General features: G+C 58.0%; 1 protein-coding gene across 1 annotated transcript; it reads right to left on the bottom strand.

Annotated features, from left to right (window-relative positions):
* Positions 1-3148: 3148 nt before the first annotated feature.
* On the bottom strand, positions 3149-11721 carry MRPL15 (mitochondrial ribosomal protein L15). The gene is made up of 5 exons (XM_004602341.2): positions 11541-11721; positions 9803-9957; positions 8780-8945; positions 6292-6415; positions 3149-4292 (listed from the first exon to the last, which is right to left on the bottom strand). The coding sequence occupies exons 1-5, from the start codon at positions 11646-11648 to the stop codon at positions 3955-3957; spliced, it is 891 nt and encodes a 296-aa protein (XP_004602398.1). The 5' UTR covers positions 11649-11721; the 3' UTR covers positions 3149-3954.
* Positions 11722-19011: the final 7290 nt, after the last annotated feature.

Raw genomic sequence — 19011 nt, 5'->3', positions numbered from 1 at the left:
TCCTCGCCAGAGCCCGGCCGTCGGGTGGACGAGTGGACCCTGCACGGAGGCGCCATCAGACCCAGGACACAGCTGTCCGTGACTCAGGCGGCCCCCTCGCGACATCTGCTTCCTGTTTTCCCTCTCCCCTCACACTCACCCGGGCTTCCGGTCACCTGTGGGCCGGCGACAGGCCCAGATAAGGTCTGTGCTGGCCCGCCCCCTCCCATCTGGAAGCCCACGCCGAGAGGCTTAGTCACCCCACAGAGGGGACGGGGCCCACCGGCCCGGCCCGCGGGCTGTCACTGGCCTCTCGGCCAGCTTCCTCCGGCCTCCCTCCCCCTCGCCACTGTCCGGTCCCCGTATCGCCAGAAGCACAAGAGCCTGTGACTCACGGGGGGCAACCTCTGGCAGCACCGGTGACTTGTATCAGTAACTTGCTAAAATGTCACCGAGAGCATGCACACACACACACACACACACAAAAATGCACAAACACATGCACACACAGATGAATACACATGAACACACACATGCACACACACGTATACACATGTATGTACACACACCACGCACACATATACACACACACCCCTATCCTGATCCAGAGCCAGATGTGCTGAGACTTAGGGATGCTCGTTTCCTGCAAAGAGGCTGATGCCAACGTTTTCCTCACCCCACACCAAGATCTCAGTCACAGCAATTCTAGGCTGAGACTTAAAGGTCACATGACAAATCCTGAACTCTTATCAAGTGATCCTGCACTTTCTACAGAGACAATGAAGTGACTTACCCAACCGACGCCAGCAAACGGCTAAAGGGAGCGTGTGACGGAGGCAGAGGGATAACATAGTGGGGAGGGCACACAGCTGACCTGGGTTCGATCCCCAACACCATATACGGTCCCCTGAACCCACCAGGAGTGACCCCTGAGCACAGAGCCGGAGGAAGCCCAAACCACTGCCAGATATGACCCAAAAGTAAAAAAAAAAGAATTTTAAAAAGGAACTACAAACTCACAATGATTTCACTACCCCGGAGAAATCACACAGTACGGTCAATGGGCACAATAAGTGAACGTGAACTTTCTTTTTTCACTATTATCAAAATGCACAAAGTACTTTTTTGTAAAATTGTTCCCAAGAATTTTTCCCAGTAGTGATTTTGTTTACTTATTATTCCAACAATATGACTTACGTACTCACAGCAGAGCCCGGCAAGCTCCCCGTGGCGTATTCGATATGCCAAAAGCAGTAACAAGAAGTCTCACCATGGAGACGTTACTGGTGCCCACTCGAGCGAGTCGATGAACAAGGGACGACAGTGCTCCAGTGCTACTCGTGTTTGTGCTTTTGGTGTGGGAGTCACCACACCTTCGCCACCACTGTGATTTTCTGTTTGGTGGTCACTCTTGGCGGTGCGCAGCGTGTCCCGTGTGGTGGCAGGAATCCAATCGGGGTTGGCCACATCAAGGCAGCTCGGCCGGGTGGCCCATCTCTCCAACCCCTCCAGCAATTGTTTCAAAAGAAAATGTACCCCAGCAGTGGCTCTTGGGAATTCACTTTCATTACGTCAATAAAACCACGTTTTCTTTGCACCTTTGTCTTTTTCTTTGCAATCCATGTTTAGAAAAAGCAAGCGTGCGCGCGCACGCATGCACACACACACACACACACACACACACACACACACACCACCACCACCACCACGACCACCACCACCACCCCCCCCGCCCCCCCTTAGTGGGCTGGAGAGCGCAGAGTGAGCGCAGAGCACACGGAACACTTTAATTTGAAAAATGGGGCCCAGGGGATGGAAGTCAAAAGCCTGGTGAGCACGTTAGGCCCAGGCTCGAACCCAGGCACCACTTGGGCCTGAGCACCCCAAGCACCTAGGGGAAGCCCTAAAGGAAAAAGAATTTGTTGGGGGTGGAAGGCCACACCCAGCTGTGCTCAGGGTCTACTCTTGGCTCAGTGCTCGGGAGTCCACTCCTGGCAGAGCCTGGGAAGTCATATGGGGTGCTGGGAATTGAAACCGGAGCAGACGCAAGGCAAGCACCCTGCCTGCTCTAGTCTCTCTAGTCCCAAAGAAGAAAAAAAAATTTTTGGCTTTTGAGGTTACGCCTGGTGATGTTCAGGGCTTACTCCTGGCGGTGCTTGGGAATCGATATGAGATGTCGGGGATCGAACCCGGGTCGGCCGTGTGCAAGGCAAACGCCCTCCCTGCTGTACGACCGCTCCAGCCCCGAAGGAAAATGTTTGACGTATCCTAATGTCCAACAGAGCCACTGGGCTGAGGTGAGAAAGCACGCACTGTTCTCGTCTCTGTGCCCGTCCCCCAGGACCCACGGTAACTTCCATCTAAGACGGCGCTGCTGTGTTTACCACAGGTTCTTGGTTCTAAGAAATGGTGTAACACTGAGTCGAACAACAGAATTCTGGTAAAAACTAAAACACCGGGCACATGTATTTCACATTGAGTATCAACCCAGCAGTGCATGAAGAATTTGTGTACCTGCAGGTGAAATGGTTCACAACAGAACTGGAGCGATAGCACAGCGGGAGGGTGTTTGCCTTGCACGCAGCCAACCTGGGTTCGAATCCCAGCATCCCATATGGTCCCCTGAGCACCGCCAGGGGCAATTCCTGAGTGCAGAGCCAGGAGTGACCCCTGTGCATCGCCGGGTGTGACCCAAAAAGCAAAAAAATTTAAAAAGTTACCACATTGCAACATTTTAAAGAGTGTTTTGGTTTGGGGGTCAGAGCGGTAGTGGGCAGGCAGGGCTCCCGCTGGCACTGCGCAGACCTGGGTTTGACCCCGGCATCCTGCATGGCCCCCGAGCAGGGCCAGGAGTCCTAAGCATCACTGGGTGTAGCCCAGAACAAATACAGAATTAAGAGACTCTTTTTGTTTGTCTGGGGCCACATCCAAGGGTGCTCTGGGGCTACTCCGGGCTCAGTGCTCTGCACCTACTTCCAGTTCAGTGCTCACGGGACAATGCAGTGACAGGGATTGAACTGGAACCTCCCATATGCAACCCAGCACTCCAGCCGGTTGAGCTATTATCCCCTCAGCCCCTATTTTTGTTTTATTTTAAGAAAACGGATGTCCTGGGAAGATAGTTGGGACATATCAGGAACGGAGAGAAAGGAGAGACGTAAGAGAAATCAAAGCAATGGGCAGGAATCATTTTATTTCAACGGTGGGAGCACTGCACGAGGAATCCCCGATTCCACTGCATACACGTCGTCAGGTGTGCGCACGCTAGCAATGCACAATTGTTTCAAAGTCAATTAAGATGAAAGACAAAATTCCTCATTTACCCGTGACACAAGTAAACCTGCACCAGTTAGATTTAGAATGTTTGCCTTCTTCCAGAAAAATAAGAAAATGGTTAAGCTTTCTCCTGGAAGAAAGCAAGCTTCCAGAGTGACGGCCTTGGCAGCATGGGGTCTCCTCCCGTCGCCTTCATCCCACCTCCGGCTGGGAGGGGTCGCCCCTGGGCACTCTAACCCGGGGGCAGGCCTCGGCATCAATCCCCCTCCCTCTAATTCGCAGCAGTGCTGGGACCTGGATTCTAAAAACTGCCTAGAAACATTCCGGAATGTACCGTCTTCCCTTGGCAGCAAATGAGCCTCTCCGACTGTTTTCTTTCTGGGCCACACCTGGCGATGCCCCGGGTTTCCTCCAGCTCTGCACCCGGGGGCCACTCCCAGCGGGGCTCAGGGGACCACAGGGGGTGCCCAGGGTCGCGCCCAGGTCTGTATCTCTGCTGAGAACCCACCCAGGTTCAGCCCCCCTCCCCCCCCCCCGGGGGCAGCCCCCCGCTGCTTCCCGTAGAGCAATGTCGATTCTAGAAACACGGAAACCAGAGAGAAAGGAGAGGAGACCCCAGCCATCACCACTCGGGGAGGAGGACAAGGAGCGACGCCTCGGGAGACGCTCCCTCCGGCCCCCCGCGGCCCCCGAGGGCGCTCACGAGCTGTAGTACTTGAGGAGGTCCTCGTCCGTGGGCTTGAGGACCTTCCTCTCGGCCAAGTTCACCACCCAGCCGGGGGCCAGGCCGAAGAATATCTGCCTGGGGTCCTTGCGCGTGCGCAGCATCCGGAAGAGCTCGTCCTTGGTGATGTCTGGGAGCACGTAGCCGTACTTCCGCGCCAGCTCCAGCCGGGCCTCGGGGAAGCCCGCGGGGTCGGCCAGGTAGCCCCGGTGCCTGGCGTCGGTGTAGTAGGGGACCAGGGCCTCGGGGGGCAGCATCCGCTTGGGGATGGGCTGCCCGCGCAGGAAGAAGGGCACGGGCTTGCACAGGATCTCTGCAGGGGCAGGGAACGGTCGCCATGGAGACGCCAGCCTGGCCTGGTGGCGCGGGGCTCTGCAGGAGTGCCCACACCAGCACTGGGGGCAGCACTGCTCCCCACGCTCCCGGCTGGCGGCCCCGCCCCCTGCAGTCCTGGGCGCCCCGCCCCCACCCACAAGCACAGTGCTCCCAGCACCTCCCAGCACCCGGCACCCAGCACTCCCTCCCTCGAGCCCCTCGGGCTGGGTGCCACCAGCAGGACCCCGGGAACCCCAGCACCAGGGGAGGGCCACCTGCCCCGCCCCCAAAGGCTTGTTCCTGAAACAGTGCCAAAGGGCTTTTCCTTTTTCTCACGGTAAATAAGAACACTTAAACTGCTTCTGTAACTAAGAGGACAGAGCTGACCTGAAGCCTGCAAACCCAAGCTGGAGAATGAAGACAGAAAACAGTCGGTGTTTGCCTGGCATGATCCGAAGGGACGCGTTTAAGAATGTCCTTTCAAACTTTCAACGGCCAAAAGGCACGTGAAAAAAAGGCTCTTCATCACTGATCATCGGGGAGATGCGGACCAAAACAATGACATCATCTCACGCCAGAGACTGGCCCGCACGAAAAAGAACAAGAACAACCAGTGCTGGCGTGGACGCGGGGAGAATGCTGGCTGGTCCAGCCTTTTTGGAAAGCAATATGGACATTTGTCAAAAAACTAGAAACTGAGCCCCCATTTGACCCAGCAATACCCCTCCTGGGAACAGACACAGCAGGGAGGCCACCGGCACTGCTGTGCCCATCGCAGCACTGTTCCCCAGAGCCAGAATCTGGAAACAACCTGAGGCTCAAGAAGAGGCGAGTGGATAGGGAAACTACGGCACACCTACCAATGGAATATTACGCAACTGTGAGGAGAGATGCAGTCATGGAATCTGTGTATAAACGGATACTTGGAGAGTATCGTGCTGAGCGAAATGAGTCAGAAGGAGAAGGACACAGAATGACTGCATTCATTTGTGCGATATAAAAAACAAACAAAAGGGGCTGGAGCTATAGCACAGCGGGTAGGGCGTTTGCCTTGCACGCAGCCAACCCGGGTTCGAATCCCAGCATCCCATATGGTCCCCTGAGCACCGCCAGGGGTGATTCCTGAGTGCAGAGCCAGGAGTGACCCCTGTGCATCGCCAGGTGTGACCCAAAAAGCAAAAAAAAAAAAAAGTACAAAACTAATATCCAAGGCCAGGAAAAATGGGCCAGGAGGACTGGTCAGTGGTGTGGGAGCTGGAGGGGAGTTAAGACAGAGGAGGGTCCACTAGGACAGGCTGGCTGGCAATGAGCACTCTGGCAGGCTGAGTGTGGGAAGGAGGTAAAGGCACATACATGGTAACCTTTCAGCATCTGTTTCGCAAACCATAATGCCTAAAATGAGAGAAAGATAGAGAGAGACAGAGAGAGACAGAGACAGAGAGGGAGAGAGACAGAGAGAGAGGGAGGAGGGAGGAGAGAGAGCCAGAGAGAGAGGAGGGAGGAGAGAGAGGGACAGAGACAGAGGCACAGAGAGAGACACAGAGAGGTGCCTGCCCTAGAGGCAGGCTGGGGTCGGGGGTGGCTTGAAGGGGCAGGAGGGACCCTGGGGAATGACACTGGTGGAGGGACGGGTGCTGGAACACTGCATGACTGAAACCCGATCAGGAACAATTCTGTAACGCTCTTTAAGGAAACAAACTAAATGATGTTCTCTCAGGGGCCAGATGGCAGCACTGCGGACGGGCGCTTGCCTAGCAGAACCGGGTTTGACCCCGGCACCCCAGAAAGGCCCCGAGGCCCACCAGGACCAAGTCCTGCGCAGGTCCGGGCGCAAGCAGGAAGGAAGGAGCAGCAGCACAGCGGTGACCGGCCGACCCCCCGCAGCCCACCAGGCTCCCGGGGCCGCCAGCAGTGACCCTCAGCGCAGCAGCCAGACAGGCCCTGGGCTCGGCCGACTGAAGCCCCGGCCCCCTGCATGCCGAGTACCCCCTGCTCACCCAGACTCCGGGGGTCGTAGAAGGCCGTGGTGATGACGCCCCCGTTCTTCTCCACCGCGGCAATGGCGAGCTCCGAAGCCAACTGCACCTCGATGTTGACCTTGGCCTTGAAGGTGTCCGCGCCCTGGAGGGGCACAGGCCAAGGCTGTGAGTGTCCACTCCCAGGATGGCTGCCGTCCTGACGTCTGCTCAGGGCCCCCCGAACGCCCGTCCTCTCACCCAGTGTCCCTCCTCGGGAGGCCGGCAGGACCGCTCCCTCCCGTCCACTCTGCGGGAGGCCGGGAGGGTCCTCGTGTCACTACGGCCAGGCCAGCTTCAGAGACGCAGCCCACTGGCCCATGCCAGAACCAGGACCCGGCAGCGCACGGGACAGCACGCGCCCCGCGGCCGCCCATGGGAGGGGGACACGTCCCTTCTCCCTGGGAGGGAGACCCAAGTGTGTGAGGAAGGAGCCTGCGGTTCGGAGAGGACGCTGCACCCGGGCCTCGCCTCCGGCCCCCACGGTCACACTGAGGCACAGACACAAGGGCTCAGACTCACACTGCCTCTGCAAGGTGTTGCTGGGCCAACAGATGGTGCAGGGGGTCGGCGCCTGCCTCGCACCCGGGTTCATCCCTAAGCCCCACCAGGAGGGAGCCCTGAGCACCATTTGTGGCCCCAAAATAAAAAGGACTTCCTATTTTCATTATGATGAAAACTAGCTCCCCATCAATTCTGTTAACTACAAATTTTACTGGAGTGATAGCACAGCGGGTAGGGCGTTTGCCTTGCACGTGGCCAACCTGGGTTCGATTCCTCTGCCCCTCTTGGAGAGCCTGGCTAGCCACTGAGAGTATCCCGCCCGCACAGCAAAGCCTGGCCAGCTACCTGTGGCGTATTCGATATGCCAAAAACAGTAACAACAAGTCTCACAATGGAGACGTTACTGGTGCCCGCTCGAGCAAATCGATGAACAACGGGACTACAGGGCTACAAATTTTTAACTTCTGAAAGATCACTTCTGAGACATGGTTTTCATCTACGATGTTGGTGTACGGGGTTCCTCCTGGCTCTGCACTCCGGAGTCAACCCTCGTAGACTGACCCCAGGTCGGCTGCGGGCAAGGCAAGTGACCCGGGGAACAACAGGTGAGCCTCTGGGACCCAGATCATAGAACAGTGGGGAACACAGCCAACCCAGGTTCGGTCCCCCGCATCCCAGGTGGTCTCCCGAGCCCACCAGAGTAAATCCCGAGTGCAGAGCCAGGAGGAACCCCTGAGCGTGGCTGGGTGGGACCCAAGAACAGCACCACAAAGCTATTCGGTAAACACTAGCTCCCCCTAGTGGGCGCTGGGCTCCCCGCACAGGGATGCTGTGACCTTCACCCCACAAGCCTATTCGCCTAGGAGATTCCCAGCAAACAGCCAACTCTTTAAAGAGAAAACCTCTCGGGGCCAGAGCGGCAGTCCGGTGGACAGGGCATTTGCCTTGCACACGGGTGATCTGGGTTCGATTCCCAGCATCCCGAATGGTCCCCTGAGCCCTGCTAGGAATGATCATTGAGCACTGAGCCAGGAATCTGAGCACTGCTGGGTGTGAGCCGAAACCAAAGGGGGGCGGAGGGGATCTAATTAAATAGAACACGGCTACTCTGCAGCTCAGCGGGATGAGACCCCTTCTCCCTCCGCAGACACTGAGTCATGGGGCCCGAGAGCAAGGCCAGTCTCAGCTCCGCACGGCGCCAGGGCAGCCTGGGTGGCACCGCGTGTCTAGACCGTCACCAGGACCGACAGAACACGCACGAGGGGCCGGAGCGACAGCACGGCGGGGAGGGCGTCTGCCTAGCACGCAGCAGGCCCGGGTTCAATCCCCGGCACCTCGTCCGGCCCCGAGCACTGCCAGGAGTAATCCCTGAGGGCAGAGCTAAGGGTAGGCCCTGAGCACCCCTAGGTACGGCCCAAAAACAAAGAGCAAGAACAAGAAATGAGCACGCAGATGCCCCGAGAGACTGGGCAGGCGCGGGAGAGAGGGACGCTGGCAGGACTGGACAGGCCCTCCACTGCGCCCTGCCCCACCCCCGCCAGGAAGGGCCCCTGCAGGCCAGGGGAGCCCCCAAGGCTGCACAGGGGCCACCAAGCGGGGAGAGCCTGGCACTGAGCACTGAGCCCGAGGGGCCCGGGAGAGAGCCGGTCTCGGCACTGTCCACTGTCCCCGCCCGGCCACACAGCCCTCAGTGGCCAGGAAGGGCACGTGCCCTGGACACCAGGCCCCTCTCTGCCTCCCACGGGCGCTGCAGACACAGCAGCGCTGCTGGCCTGGCCCCTGGCTGGGAGGGAGGGGACGGCGGCCCAGGGCGGCAGGAGGCAGGTGCTGATCGACAGACCAACGAGGGGCCGGAGGGAGTCACGTGACCGCCGGCCTGGTCTGGTCCCCGCCACCAGCCCCCAGCAGTGGCCCCTGAACACAGCCGGGTGTGGCCCAAAGACCCACCCCCCACAGCCACGCTCACCTCCTCTACCAGCTGGACGCCGTAGTCCCGCTTGGAGGGCTGGACGGTGACGCCTCTGCCGTTCACCAGCTGGGTCAGGTCGATAGGCTGAGAGGGGTCGACGCGGCCCAGGTCGATGAGGTACTGCAGCCGGCCCAGGCTCAAGGGCTGGTACTGGCGGCGGAAGCTGCGGGCGAGAGAGGGCACGGCTCAAGCACGGCTCCCGCGGACGCGAGGGCACGCCCTGTGTTTTCCTAACGAAACAGAGCGCTCCTGGGAAGCAAGGACAGCTGGCCTGGGGCCCCGAAGGCCCTGGGTGGCCGGGGACGGTGACCCCGTCTGACCCTCAGCATCAGCCCCCTCCCACCCCGGCTCCAACGCACTGAAGGCGTAGCCCTCCCAACAATAAAAGAACCTGCCTAGGGGATAGCACAGCAGGGAGGGTATGTGCTTTGCACAGGTTGACCCGGGTTCGATTCCCAGCATCCCATGAGCACTGCCAGGAGTAATTCCTGAGTGCAGAGCCAGGAGTGACCCTGAGCATCGCCGGGTGTGACCCAAAAGGAAAACAAAGAACCTGCCTCTCGAAACACACATTGCACACAAGTCAATGGACGAACACGTGGGAACTGGAACCACAACCTGACGGGACTCATCACCTCTCGGTGAGCTGCGAGGGGCCCATCTCGTTGCTACAGGCAGACAGGGCACCTCACGTCCACCAGACTGGCCTGCGGGCAGGCAGATCCCTTTCCCAAAAAGTGAATTCAAAAGCTGGGGACAGTGGAGGGCCAAGGTGCCTGCCGGGGCCGGAGCGAGAGCACAGCGGGGAGGGCCTTTGCCTTGCATGCTGCCGACCCAGGTTCCATCCCGGCATCCCATATGGTCCCCCGAACACCACCAGGAGTAATTCCTGCAGCCCACCTGGGCTAGAACCCCAGCACCACATAAGGCCCCCCCCCCAGAGACCCCCAGAGCACAGAGCCAGAAGTAGCCCACCCCCCGGGAGTGGCCCAAGTATCAAACAAGCAAAACCCCCCTTACCTGTGGCCTTCGTTAAAGCCGTACTTGGGGATCCGGATGTAGAAGGGCGTCTGTCCCCCCTCAAAGCCCAGCCGGGGCCGGGTGCCCCTCTGCCGCTCCCCCTTATGGCCGCGGCCACACTTGCGGCCTCTCCTCCGCCCACGGGGGCGCCGGGCCTGGGGGCAAAGAATCCGAAGCTGCTTTGGCAAGTTTCCCTTTGCCTCTGGGTGGCCTCTGACGCACCCTCCTCCAGGCTGCCTGCCCCGTCCCCGCCTAACCTGCCCTAACTCCAAACCGCACCCGGGCCGAAAGCCAGCCACGCTGCCCTGCAAGAGCCGAGGATGCCCATTCTGTGCAGGCCTAGACGTGAAGAAGCCCCGGACCCGAACACCTAAGTGCCGGAGAAAACACCGCCTGGCAGTCAAGGAATTCTAATCGGACCCTGGCACGGTGACCCTCATGGCATTTATTCAAAGGACCACTCAGAAGATTTTCCTCAATGTGCCTCCTGTCACCTGCCAGGCACGCCGAGTGACAGGTCAACAGCTTGCAGCTGGATGCAGGGTCTCAACCGTTCCCTAACGGGCTACAGCAACTCTTTCCTTTCCTAAAGGGGGGAAGGGCTGCACCCGGGTTCTGAGAGATCCATTCCACAAGTGAGCATCAAAAGCAAAGGAGCCTTGGCTGCTCGCCTCAGCCTACACAGTGGAGTCCTGACAGGGACCCCAACCCTAGACCCAGGGGACATTCCACAGCATGTTACATAAGCAAAGGTGGTGGATTTCCCAAGGATTGCGACCATGCGGTCACAAGTCTGTGAGCTTCTGGGCCACCTGCTGTGCCCAGAGATGCCGCACTTAGCACAGGGATGGCGAGGGGCGGCTAGGAGGTCTCCAGCTCCGGCCAGGGACAGTGTCAGGGAACTCTCTGGGAGAAACAGAAACAGGCCGACTGCTTGTTCTGTGGAAGTGCAGCCTGTCATGGTGCATAGGAGGATCTTTCTCGGCCTCACGAAAGCTCTTCCTTGCAAATGCAAACTTGAGCGTCACCTTGTGGGACCGCCCTAAGCGCACTGTGCTCTAGCCAGGTCATGTTCTGCTCTAGCCGGGTCGGTTGTCGCACTCTGCTCTAACCGGGTCACACTGTGTTCTAGCCCGGTCGCACTCTGCTCTAGCCGGGTCGCGGGTCGCACTGTGCTCTAGCCAGGTCATGTTCTGCTCTATCGGGTCGCACTGTGCTCTAGCCGTGTCGCACTGTGCTCTAATCGGGTCGTCGCACTGTGCTGTAGCCCGGTCATGTTCTGCTCTATCAGGTCGCACTGTGCTCCAGCTAGGTCGCATTCTGCTCTAACCGGGTCATACTCTGCCCTAGCCGAGTTGCACTCTGCTCTAGCCGGGGTACATTCTGCTCTAGCCGGGGTACACTCTGCTCTAGCCGGGGTACACTCTGCTCTAGCCGGGGTACACTCTGCCCTAGCCGGGGTGCATTCTGCCCTAGCCGGGTGCATTCTGCCCTAGCCGGGTGCATTCTGCCCTAGCCAGGGTGCATTCTGCCCTAGCCGGGTCGCGCTCTGCTCTAGCCGGGTCGTACTCTGCCCTAGCCGGGTAGTACTCTGCTCCAGCCGGGGTACACTCTGCCCTAGCCGGGTCGCGCTCTGTCCTAGCCGGGTCGCGCTCTGCGCTAGCTGGGGTGCAGGAAGCGCGTGCAACGCCTGGCGCCTCGGACCCCGCACCCCGCAGCGCCCTGCGCGGCCAGTTACCGGTTTCCGGGAGCCTGGGTTCGGCTTTAGGTTGGCGAGGCTGACGCGGGGCAGTGCCCGGAGCAGGTCCAGGGCCCCGGGGCCGCCGCCGCGCAGGTACCCAGCCATGCTGCGCCCCGGTGCCCTGCAAGGGCACCCACGTGACTGGGCCGCGTTTGACGGCCGAGGCCCCGCCCCTGTCGTGCCGCCGCGCCCACCCGCCCGGGCCGCCCTCTTGTCTGGGCGCCGCTTGACGGCCGAAGCCCCGCCCCTGTCGTGCCACCGCGCCCGCCCGCCCGGGTCGACCTCGTGGTGTGGGTGCTACTTTACGGCCGAAGCCCCGCCCCTGTCGTGCCACCGCGCCTGCTCACCTAGGCCGCCCTCGCGACCTGGGGCGCGCTTGACGGCCGAGGCCCCGCCCCTGTCGTGCGCCGCGCCCGCCCGCCTGGGCCGCCCTCGGGATCTGGGGCGCGCTTGACGGCCGGGCCCCGCCCCTGTCGTGCGCCGCGGCGGGCGGGCTGGGCGCCGGCGCGTCCGTCTCTGCTCTGCGGAGTCCAGGTGCGCGCGCCCGGCGCCCCTCCTCCCCCGGGAGCACTGTGAGCTCCACGCGCAGCCCTGGGCCCGGCCCGTGCCTGCGAAGGCTGCCGTGCGTGCAGCTCCCCCAGCCGGGCCCAGGACCGCCCCAGACGGTCCCCTGAGCAGCCCGGAATGATTCCTGTGCAGAGCCGAGGGTGACCCCTGACCCCTGAGCATCCCCGGTCCAAAGCCCCCCCCCAAGTGACAATACTAGAAGCAATACGGTAACGCACAGGCGCTCCCGCAGTGCGCAGGCGCGAGGCGTACAGCGCTCCCACGGGGCGCGGGGCCGTGCAGTGCAGTTCACCGACCCCAGGTTGCGCAAAGCGGGAATGCCCCTGGCCTGGCCCGGTTCTCGGCGGAGGTGAGAAGTCAGGGTTCAAGTTTGCACCACTCGCTCTTGTTAAAGTTTCATAACACGGAGCCGAGAAGCCAGGCCGGTCCCCGCGTCCCCCCTCCTCTCCTCGTGTCCCCGACACGTGACACTGTGTTAGGGCCGTGGGCTCAGAGACCACCGAGGAGCTGGGCTGCCCTGCTTGCATGCGGCGCCCTCTGCTCCCGGCCCGCCAGCTCCGATCCCCGAGCACAGAGCCAGGAGTCCGCCCTGAAGCCAGCAAATACTCCCTGGGGGCTAGGGGTGTGGCCCGGCGGTAGAGCACTTACTTTGCGTGTGTGTGACTCTGAGTGTGACCCCGCAGCATCGCAGTAACTGAACAAGTTGTGTTTTTGCACAGAAGTTTTTCTTTCGGTGCAGGAGACTATCCCCGCCTTCCTCCTTGGAAACGTCTAGATTAGACTCCACTGTCCTGCCCGGGAGTCGCTCCCTCTGCCGCTGCTAGTGAACCACAACAACTGATGAGAAGTGGAATTTTGGAGGGTAGCTACAAAATGCAAAACAGCAAACAACAAATCTGCTCATGGAGGGGTAGTACTGTCTCTTGTTTTGTCTCGGAGTCACACCAGCGGTGCTCAGTGGCTGTTCCTGGCTCTGCCCCCAGCCTGGTTACTGGCACATACACTGCGATGACTTCTTTTCTTGGCACGAGAGCAGAAACAACCCCTGGGAGGGGGTGTCGGTGGGGCGGAAAGGGAGCCGTGTTCACTCGGGTCAGTGTCCACTGCTCCCACCCCTGCGGGATACGGTCACGGTTAAGAAAGCTAATGACTAAGCTCCCGGGGACCCAGCAGTTCCATTTCTTGGCATCTATCCTAAGGACACAAAAATGTTGTTTTGAGAGGACAGTTGTGCTCCTGCGCTTACGGGCGCCCTGTTCACAGCAGCTAAGATCTGGGAATGATCCAAGGGCCCAACAACAAATGGCTGGGCAAAGAAACTACTATGTATGGAACCCTATTCGGGTATAATAAAAGATAATCATACGATTTGCTGGTGTGCGGATGGACGCAGAGAGTACCGTGCCCAGTGAAGTCAGCCCTAAGGACAGGTACAGGATGACCCCCTAGTCGGTGGGGTGTGAGGCCCAGTGAGGGAATAACAAACGCCCAAAGGCAACAAGCTGGGGCCCGGTCCACAGACCTGGGCTGAGCAGGGCAGGGCGAGGTGGGCTTGGGGCACGGCAGAGTGCGGGGGCAGGACTCTGCATGCATGAAGCCCTGCCGGGAACGCGACTGTGTATCACCCAGACTTCATTCACAGTTTCTAAAAAGAAGGGAAAAAATCCTATTTTCTAGGGGCTGGAGAAGTATAGGAGTTAAGACCTTGTTTTTGTCCCGTGGCACCATAGTTGGTCCCCTGCGCACTGCTGGGGGTCGCCCCTGAGCACACATCCAGCCCCCGGGCCCCCCAAACCTGCTCCCCAACACACAACAGCTCAAGGGAAGGAGATCTATGGGGATCCTCATTTCTTATTCCTTTTTGGATGGGGTGCAGGTTTGGGCCACCTGGCTCTGCACTCAGGATTCATCCTGGCGGGGCTCAGGGGACCCTATGGGATGCCGGGGATGGAACCTAGACTGGCTGCGTGCAGGACACGCGCCCTCCCCACTGTACTATAGCACTGGCCCTGGTGGTCCCCGTTTCTGAGAACTTAAGACGGCTCCAAGCCTCTTTCTGCAGCTGTAAATGCTGAAAGCGTTCTTTAAAACCTGAGTTCTCACATTCTGATCCTCTTCCGTGTTACATGTGTTAAGGTTGACATCTCTAATAATTCCACTTCTTTCCTTTTTGAGGGGTGGGGGTACGGCTGGTGGCGGGGGGCAAGCACTTCGTGCTCAAGGTCACCCACGCGTCACCTGTGATGCCTGCATGCCAAGCAAGAACTCTGCTTCCTGGACTATCTCTGGCCTTATTCTTTTTTTTTTTTTTTCCAAATATTGCTGATGTCAGGACATGGGGGAAAATTCTCTGCGCCTCTTGGTTCTTTGTGGACTGGGTAAGCAAAATGGGATGAGAGGAGTCAGCAAGGGAAAGTAAAATCAATGTAATAACATATGCACAGGGAACCACGATGATTGTGCAGGTCCTGATTGAGTCATGGAGAGAGGGATGTAGGTCTAAGGGGGATGGGCAGGGGATGAGATAATAGTCGGGCCTTAGGCTGCACCTGTGCTCTGAAGGCTGTCTGCTACAGACAGGACAAGCTCCCGGGTAGACCTTGACCTGCAGGCGGCCCCTAGACGCTCCACCAATAAAGGGAACTCGGGCTGCTTCTGCAGCTGCCCGGGTGCAGGGATTATTTCGGGAAACGCTACAAATTTGGCTTTTATTATTCAGAAAGATTTTATTTAAGGGAAGGAAGGAGAAGGGAAGAGAAGGCTGGGACCTGCCAGATTATGGGAGAGGTCTCCTGGCGGAAGAATTTTTTAATCCCCAGGACCTTCATTGTTCTCAACTCAATCTGTTAGCACTAAGACTCACCTTCACACAGGAACATTGACTCCTGCAGGTCCCGTTAGTTCGGGGTTAGTTTACAAGGCGGAACGTCCCAGAGAGAACTCTGGTGGTAGCGCAGATGCTTAACATGCTTCAGGCCTGTGTCTTGGTCCCAACAGGCACCAACAGAGCCCCAGCCCCTAGAGCCCCCACTTGCAGTGAACTATCAGCCCTCCTGTCTGGGCCCCTTATAAGCAGCCTTACAGGATTCCCAAGAATAATTTTTATTGAAGTCTAAATTGGGGGGCTGGAGCAATATAGCACAGCGGGTAGGGTGTTTGCCTTGCATGCAGCCAATCCAGGTTTGATTCCTCCGTCCCTCTCGGAGAGCCCGGCAAGCTACCGAGAGTATCCCGCCTGCACGGCAGAGCCTGGCAAGCTCCCCGTGGTATATTCAATATGCCAAAAACAGTAACAACAAGTCTCACAATGGAGACATTACTGGTGCCCGCTCGAGCAATTCCATGAACAAAAAGATGACAGTGATACAGTGCTACAGTGCTAAAGTCTAAATTATTGGGATTTTGGAGTAGGAGGAATAGTACAGCAGGTAGGGCTTCTGCTTTGCATGTGACCAACTTGGGTTCAATCCTGAGCACCCCACCTGGTCCCCAGAGCTCTGCCAGCAGTGGTCTCTGAGCACAGTGTCAGGAGGAAGCCCTGAACACAGCCAGGTGTGGCCCCAAACAAAACAAAACTGCGTTTTATTGGGAGTAGGTTGCATGGATAACCCTGAGTAACAGATAACTTCACAGTAATTCTGTATATTTCTGTATAATTTGTTTCGTTTGGGGCCTCACCCAGCTCAGGACTGACTCCTGGCCCTGTGCTCGGGGACCATATGTGGTGCTGGAGATTGAACTGGGATAGGCCATCACCTCTGTACTGTCTTATGGCCCTTTCTGTGCAATAGGAAGTAAACTTGAAGAAGTATGAAAGGAGAGGGGCTGGAGCAATAGCACAGCGGGTAGGGCATTTGCCTTGCACGCGGCCAACCCGGGTTTGATTCCCAGCATCCCATATGGTCCCCTGAGCACTGCCAGGAGTAATTCCTGAGTGCAGAGCCAGGAGTAACCCCTGTGTATCGCCGGGTGTGACCCAAAAAGAAAAAAAAAGTATGCAAGGAGAAAATAAAGCATCATAAAGTTAATAAGTGACATCCCTAAGTTGGGGAGCGGGGAGTCCAAAGTGGAATGAGCTATGTCCTTCCCGTCCTGGGTGACAGCGTTGCCCTTTTCCTGATGTCTCGTGTTTGTGTTTTCTTTGGGGCAGAGGTAGGGAGTGTGTGTGTGTGTGTGTGTGTGTGTGTGTGTGTGTGTGTGTGTGTGTGTGTTAGGACCCAGCTTCTCCTTTTGAATCACACCTGGTCATGCTCAGGGGCTACTCCTGGATCCGTGCTCCAAAATTGCTGCTGGTGGTGTTTTGGGGACCAGGTGGTGTTTAACGTGGACTCAGGAGGGTTCCTCATGCAACACCCACACCCACGCATGCAAACGCACTCTGGGTCTTTGAGTCATCTCCTAGCACCCCCATCCATATTTTGTTTTTGTTTTTTTCTCTAAAATACAAATAGAAGCCAATTGTAGGAAGCTAAGGCTTTGTTATTTCAAGCTCGTGGATACTTAAGTACTAGGTCATCTTACTCCCTTACAAAACCTTTCCTGTCCCTTCCCCTCCACCCCCAATTATCAATAAGGCCTGAGCAAATGTTATCAAAACACCACGTCCCTTTAAGACAACTCTTTTATATTTTATTTTGGGGGTCATACCCAGTAATGTTCAGTGGTGCTCCTGGCTCTGCACTCAGGAATTACCCCTGGCGGTGCTCGGGGGACCATATCGGATGCTGGGGATCAAACCCGGGTCAGCCACGCGCAAGACAAACGCCCTCCCCGCTGTGCTGTCACTCCAGCCCCGGGACAAGTGTTTCCACTGTGGTTTCCTGGCGTGGCTGATTTCCATGCCAAGGGACCGTGTGGCCTGAAACTCCACAACAGCACTGCTTCCAAACTGAAGCAACCTCCCTCCTGGGTACCAGAGGCACCTCTTCTCTTTCCTTTTTTTGTTTGTTTTTGAGTTTCACCCAGTGATGCTCAGAGGTTCCTCCTGGCTCTGCACCCAGGAATTACGAATTACTCCTGGCAGTGCTGGGGGGTCATATGGGATGCCGGGGACTGAACCCAGGTAGGCCACACGCAAGGCAGGTGCCCTCCCCCTGCCCTATTGCACGGGCCCCTCGGGGGTGCTTTCTTGAACCCCAGATGATTAAAAGGCAGAAGCAGCTCCATCTCATTAGCCTCTTCCGGCAAGTGACTAAGGAATAAACGGGTTCAGAGGGTGAGCTGAGTTCAGAGGGTTCCCTGGGGACTTGTTGAACGTGCGGCTCCTGGCAGGGTCCCCGGGGGTGTTGCTGTGTGCTGCAGCCCAGCCTTGTTTGCTTTGCTTTTGTCAACAAACGTGCCAAACTTCTCGGCGCACCATCATGTGTCTACATACCGGACCCGCACTGGCCTACCGTGAAGTGGATCTCAAGTGCTCCAGGCTCAGTGAGTGTGCCTAGACCCCCACATATAACAAAGTGTGTCTCATTCTCAAGTAAGGCCAATTATCTCTCTCGTGGCCAAACTCAGGAAACAGGACAAACAGCAATCTCTTCTCTTCTATCATTCACATTAATTTTTTTTTTGTTTTGTTGTGAGCTCAGACCCCAAAACACAGTGACATAAACTATGATTTGGTCTTCTGATATCCAAAGAGGCAAACTGCTCATATGGCGCGGGAGAGAAAGTCCAGCAGATAGAGCACTTGCTCTGCGAGCAGCTGACCCTGGTACAGTCCCCACACTGCCCTTGCCCCACCAGGGGTGATCCCCGCGCGCAGAGCCAGCAATGCACTCCAACACCGCCTGGTGTGCCCCAAACAAAACCCAAACTGTATGAAGAGCCAGAGGAGAATGAACACCCGGAAGAACTCAGCCTAGAGTCTTTATTTTTTTGCTTTTTGAGTCACACCCAACAATGTTTAGGAATTACTCCTGGAAGTGCTTGGAAGACCATATGGGATACCAGGGATCGAACCTGGGTCGGCGGCGTGTAAGGCAAACGCCCTACCGCTATACTATTGCTCCAGCCCCTCAGCCTAGACTTTCAAACGCCTACTAATAATCTGAGATTATTCCATCTCGGATAATCTAAGCATCTCTTAGAGCTGAAAACCCATTCATTTCTGCCTATTCGGTAGTTTCCTTTTGGAAATCCCTTGTAATTTTTAAATAACCTATTGAATCCTCTGTTGTGGCCGGCTGGAAAGGGTGCTCCTGTCTGGTTTCGGTCACTGTCTTGATGTCTTCATTCCTCAGCTGGAGATTAGCACAGGGCCTGTTAAGGCGGGGGCCAGCTCCATCCCTGAGTACCGGCCGCCAGCCCAAAGGAGCCTCATGATCCAATTACTGGTTCTGTTGTCCCACTGAGGTGCCTTTGAGGCTGCAGAATCTGGATGGCCTTCGCGGGAAGAGCAGCATTTGGACCAGGAGGGATGGGTGACTGAATTCCTTCCCCCTTCTCGCACTTCCATGGGGAGGGACAGTCCCGACCTGGGCCCCAGAGGGCCGGAGCTTGTTGGTGGTGTGTTTTACTGCCGTCCCATCACGGATTTAGCAGCCCGGCACACGCGGAGGTAGTGGTCGGTGGAGGCTCCAGCCAGGGCTCTCGCTTTCAATCGATGGAGCCGCCCGCCCCGCGGGGTCCTCTAAGGAAGGGCACGGTCAGCGCCGGGAATAAACGGGTCGATGACGCGCCGCCCCCGAAGACCCCGGGCGCCGAGTCAGCGCTCAGGGCGCCGTCGGTTTCTGGTTTCCACCGTCCCGGGGGGCCTGGGGACCGGCCCTCGCGATTCCCGGGGCCGGCGACTCGCTGCAGCCTCGGCGGAGTAGGAGCCGGCCGCGCAGAGAGAGGCCCTGGGGCCGCCCGAACCCCAGGCCGAGAGCAAGACGGGGGCGCCGGGCGCGGACCCCGCTGCACAGAC

The sequence above is a fragment of the Sorex araneus genome, chromosome 2 (assembly GCF_027595985.1).
Source record: "Sorex araneus isolate mSorAra2 chromosome 2, mSorAra2.pri, whole genome shotgun sequence".
Lineage (NCBI taxonomy): Eukaryota > Metazoa > Chordata > Mammalia > Eulipotyphla > Soricidae > Sorex > Sorex araneus.
The sequence above is the reverse complement of the archived record's forward strand: the minus strand, read 5'-3'. Positions and strand labels throughout refer to the sequence as shown.

Coding starts and splice junctions, on each gene's coding strand:
- MRPL15 (XM_004602341.2), bottom strand. CDS start 11,648: ATGGCTGGGTACCTGCGCGGCGGCGGCCCCGGGGCCCTGGACCTGCTC. Junction 9,958..11,540: donor ACCCAGGCTCCCGGAAACCG/GTAACTGGCCGC, acceptor CTTTGCCCCCAG/GCCCGGCGCCCCCGTGGGCG. Junction 4,293..6,291: donor CTACGACCCCCGGAGTCTGG/GTGAGCAGGGGG, acceptor CTGCCCCTGCAG/AGATCCTGTGCAAGCCCGTG.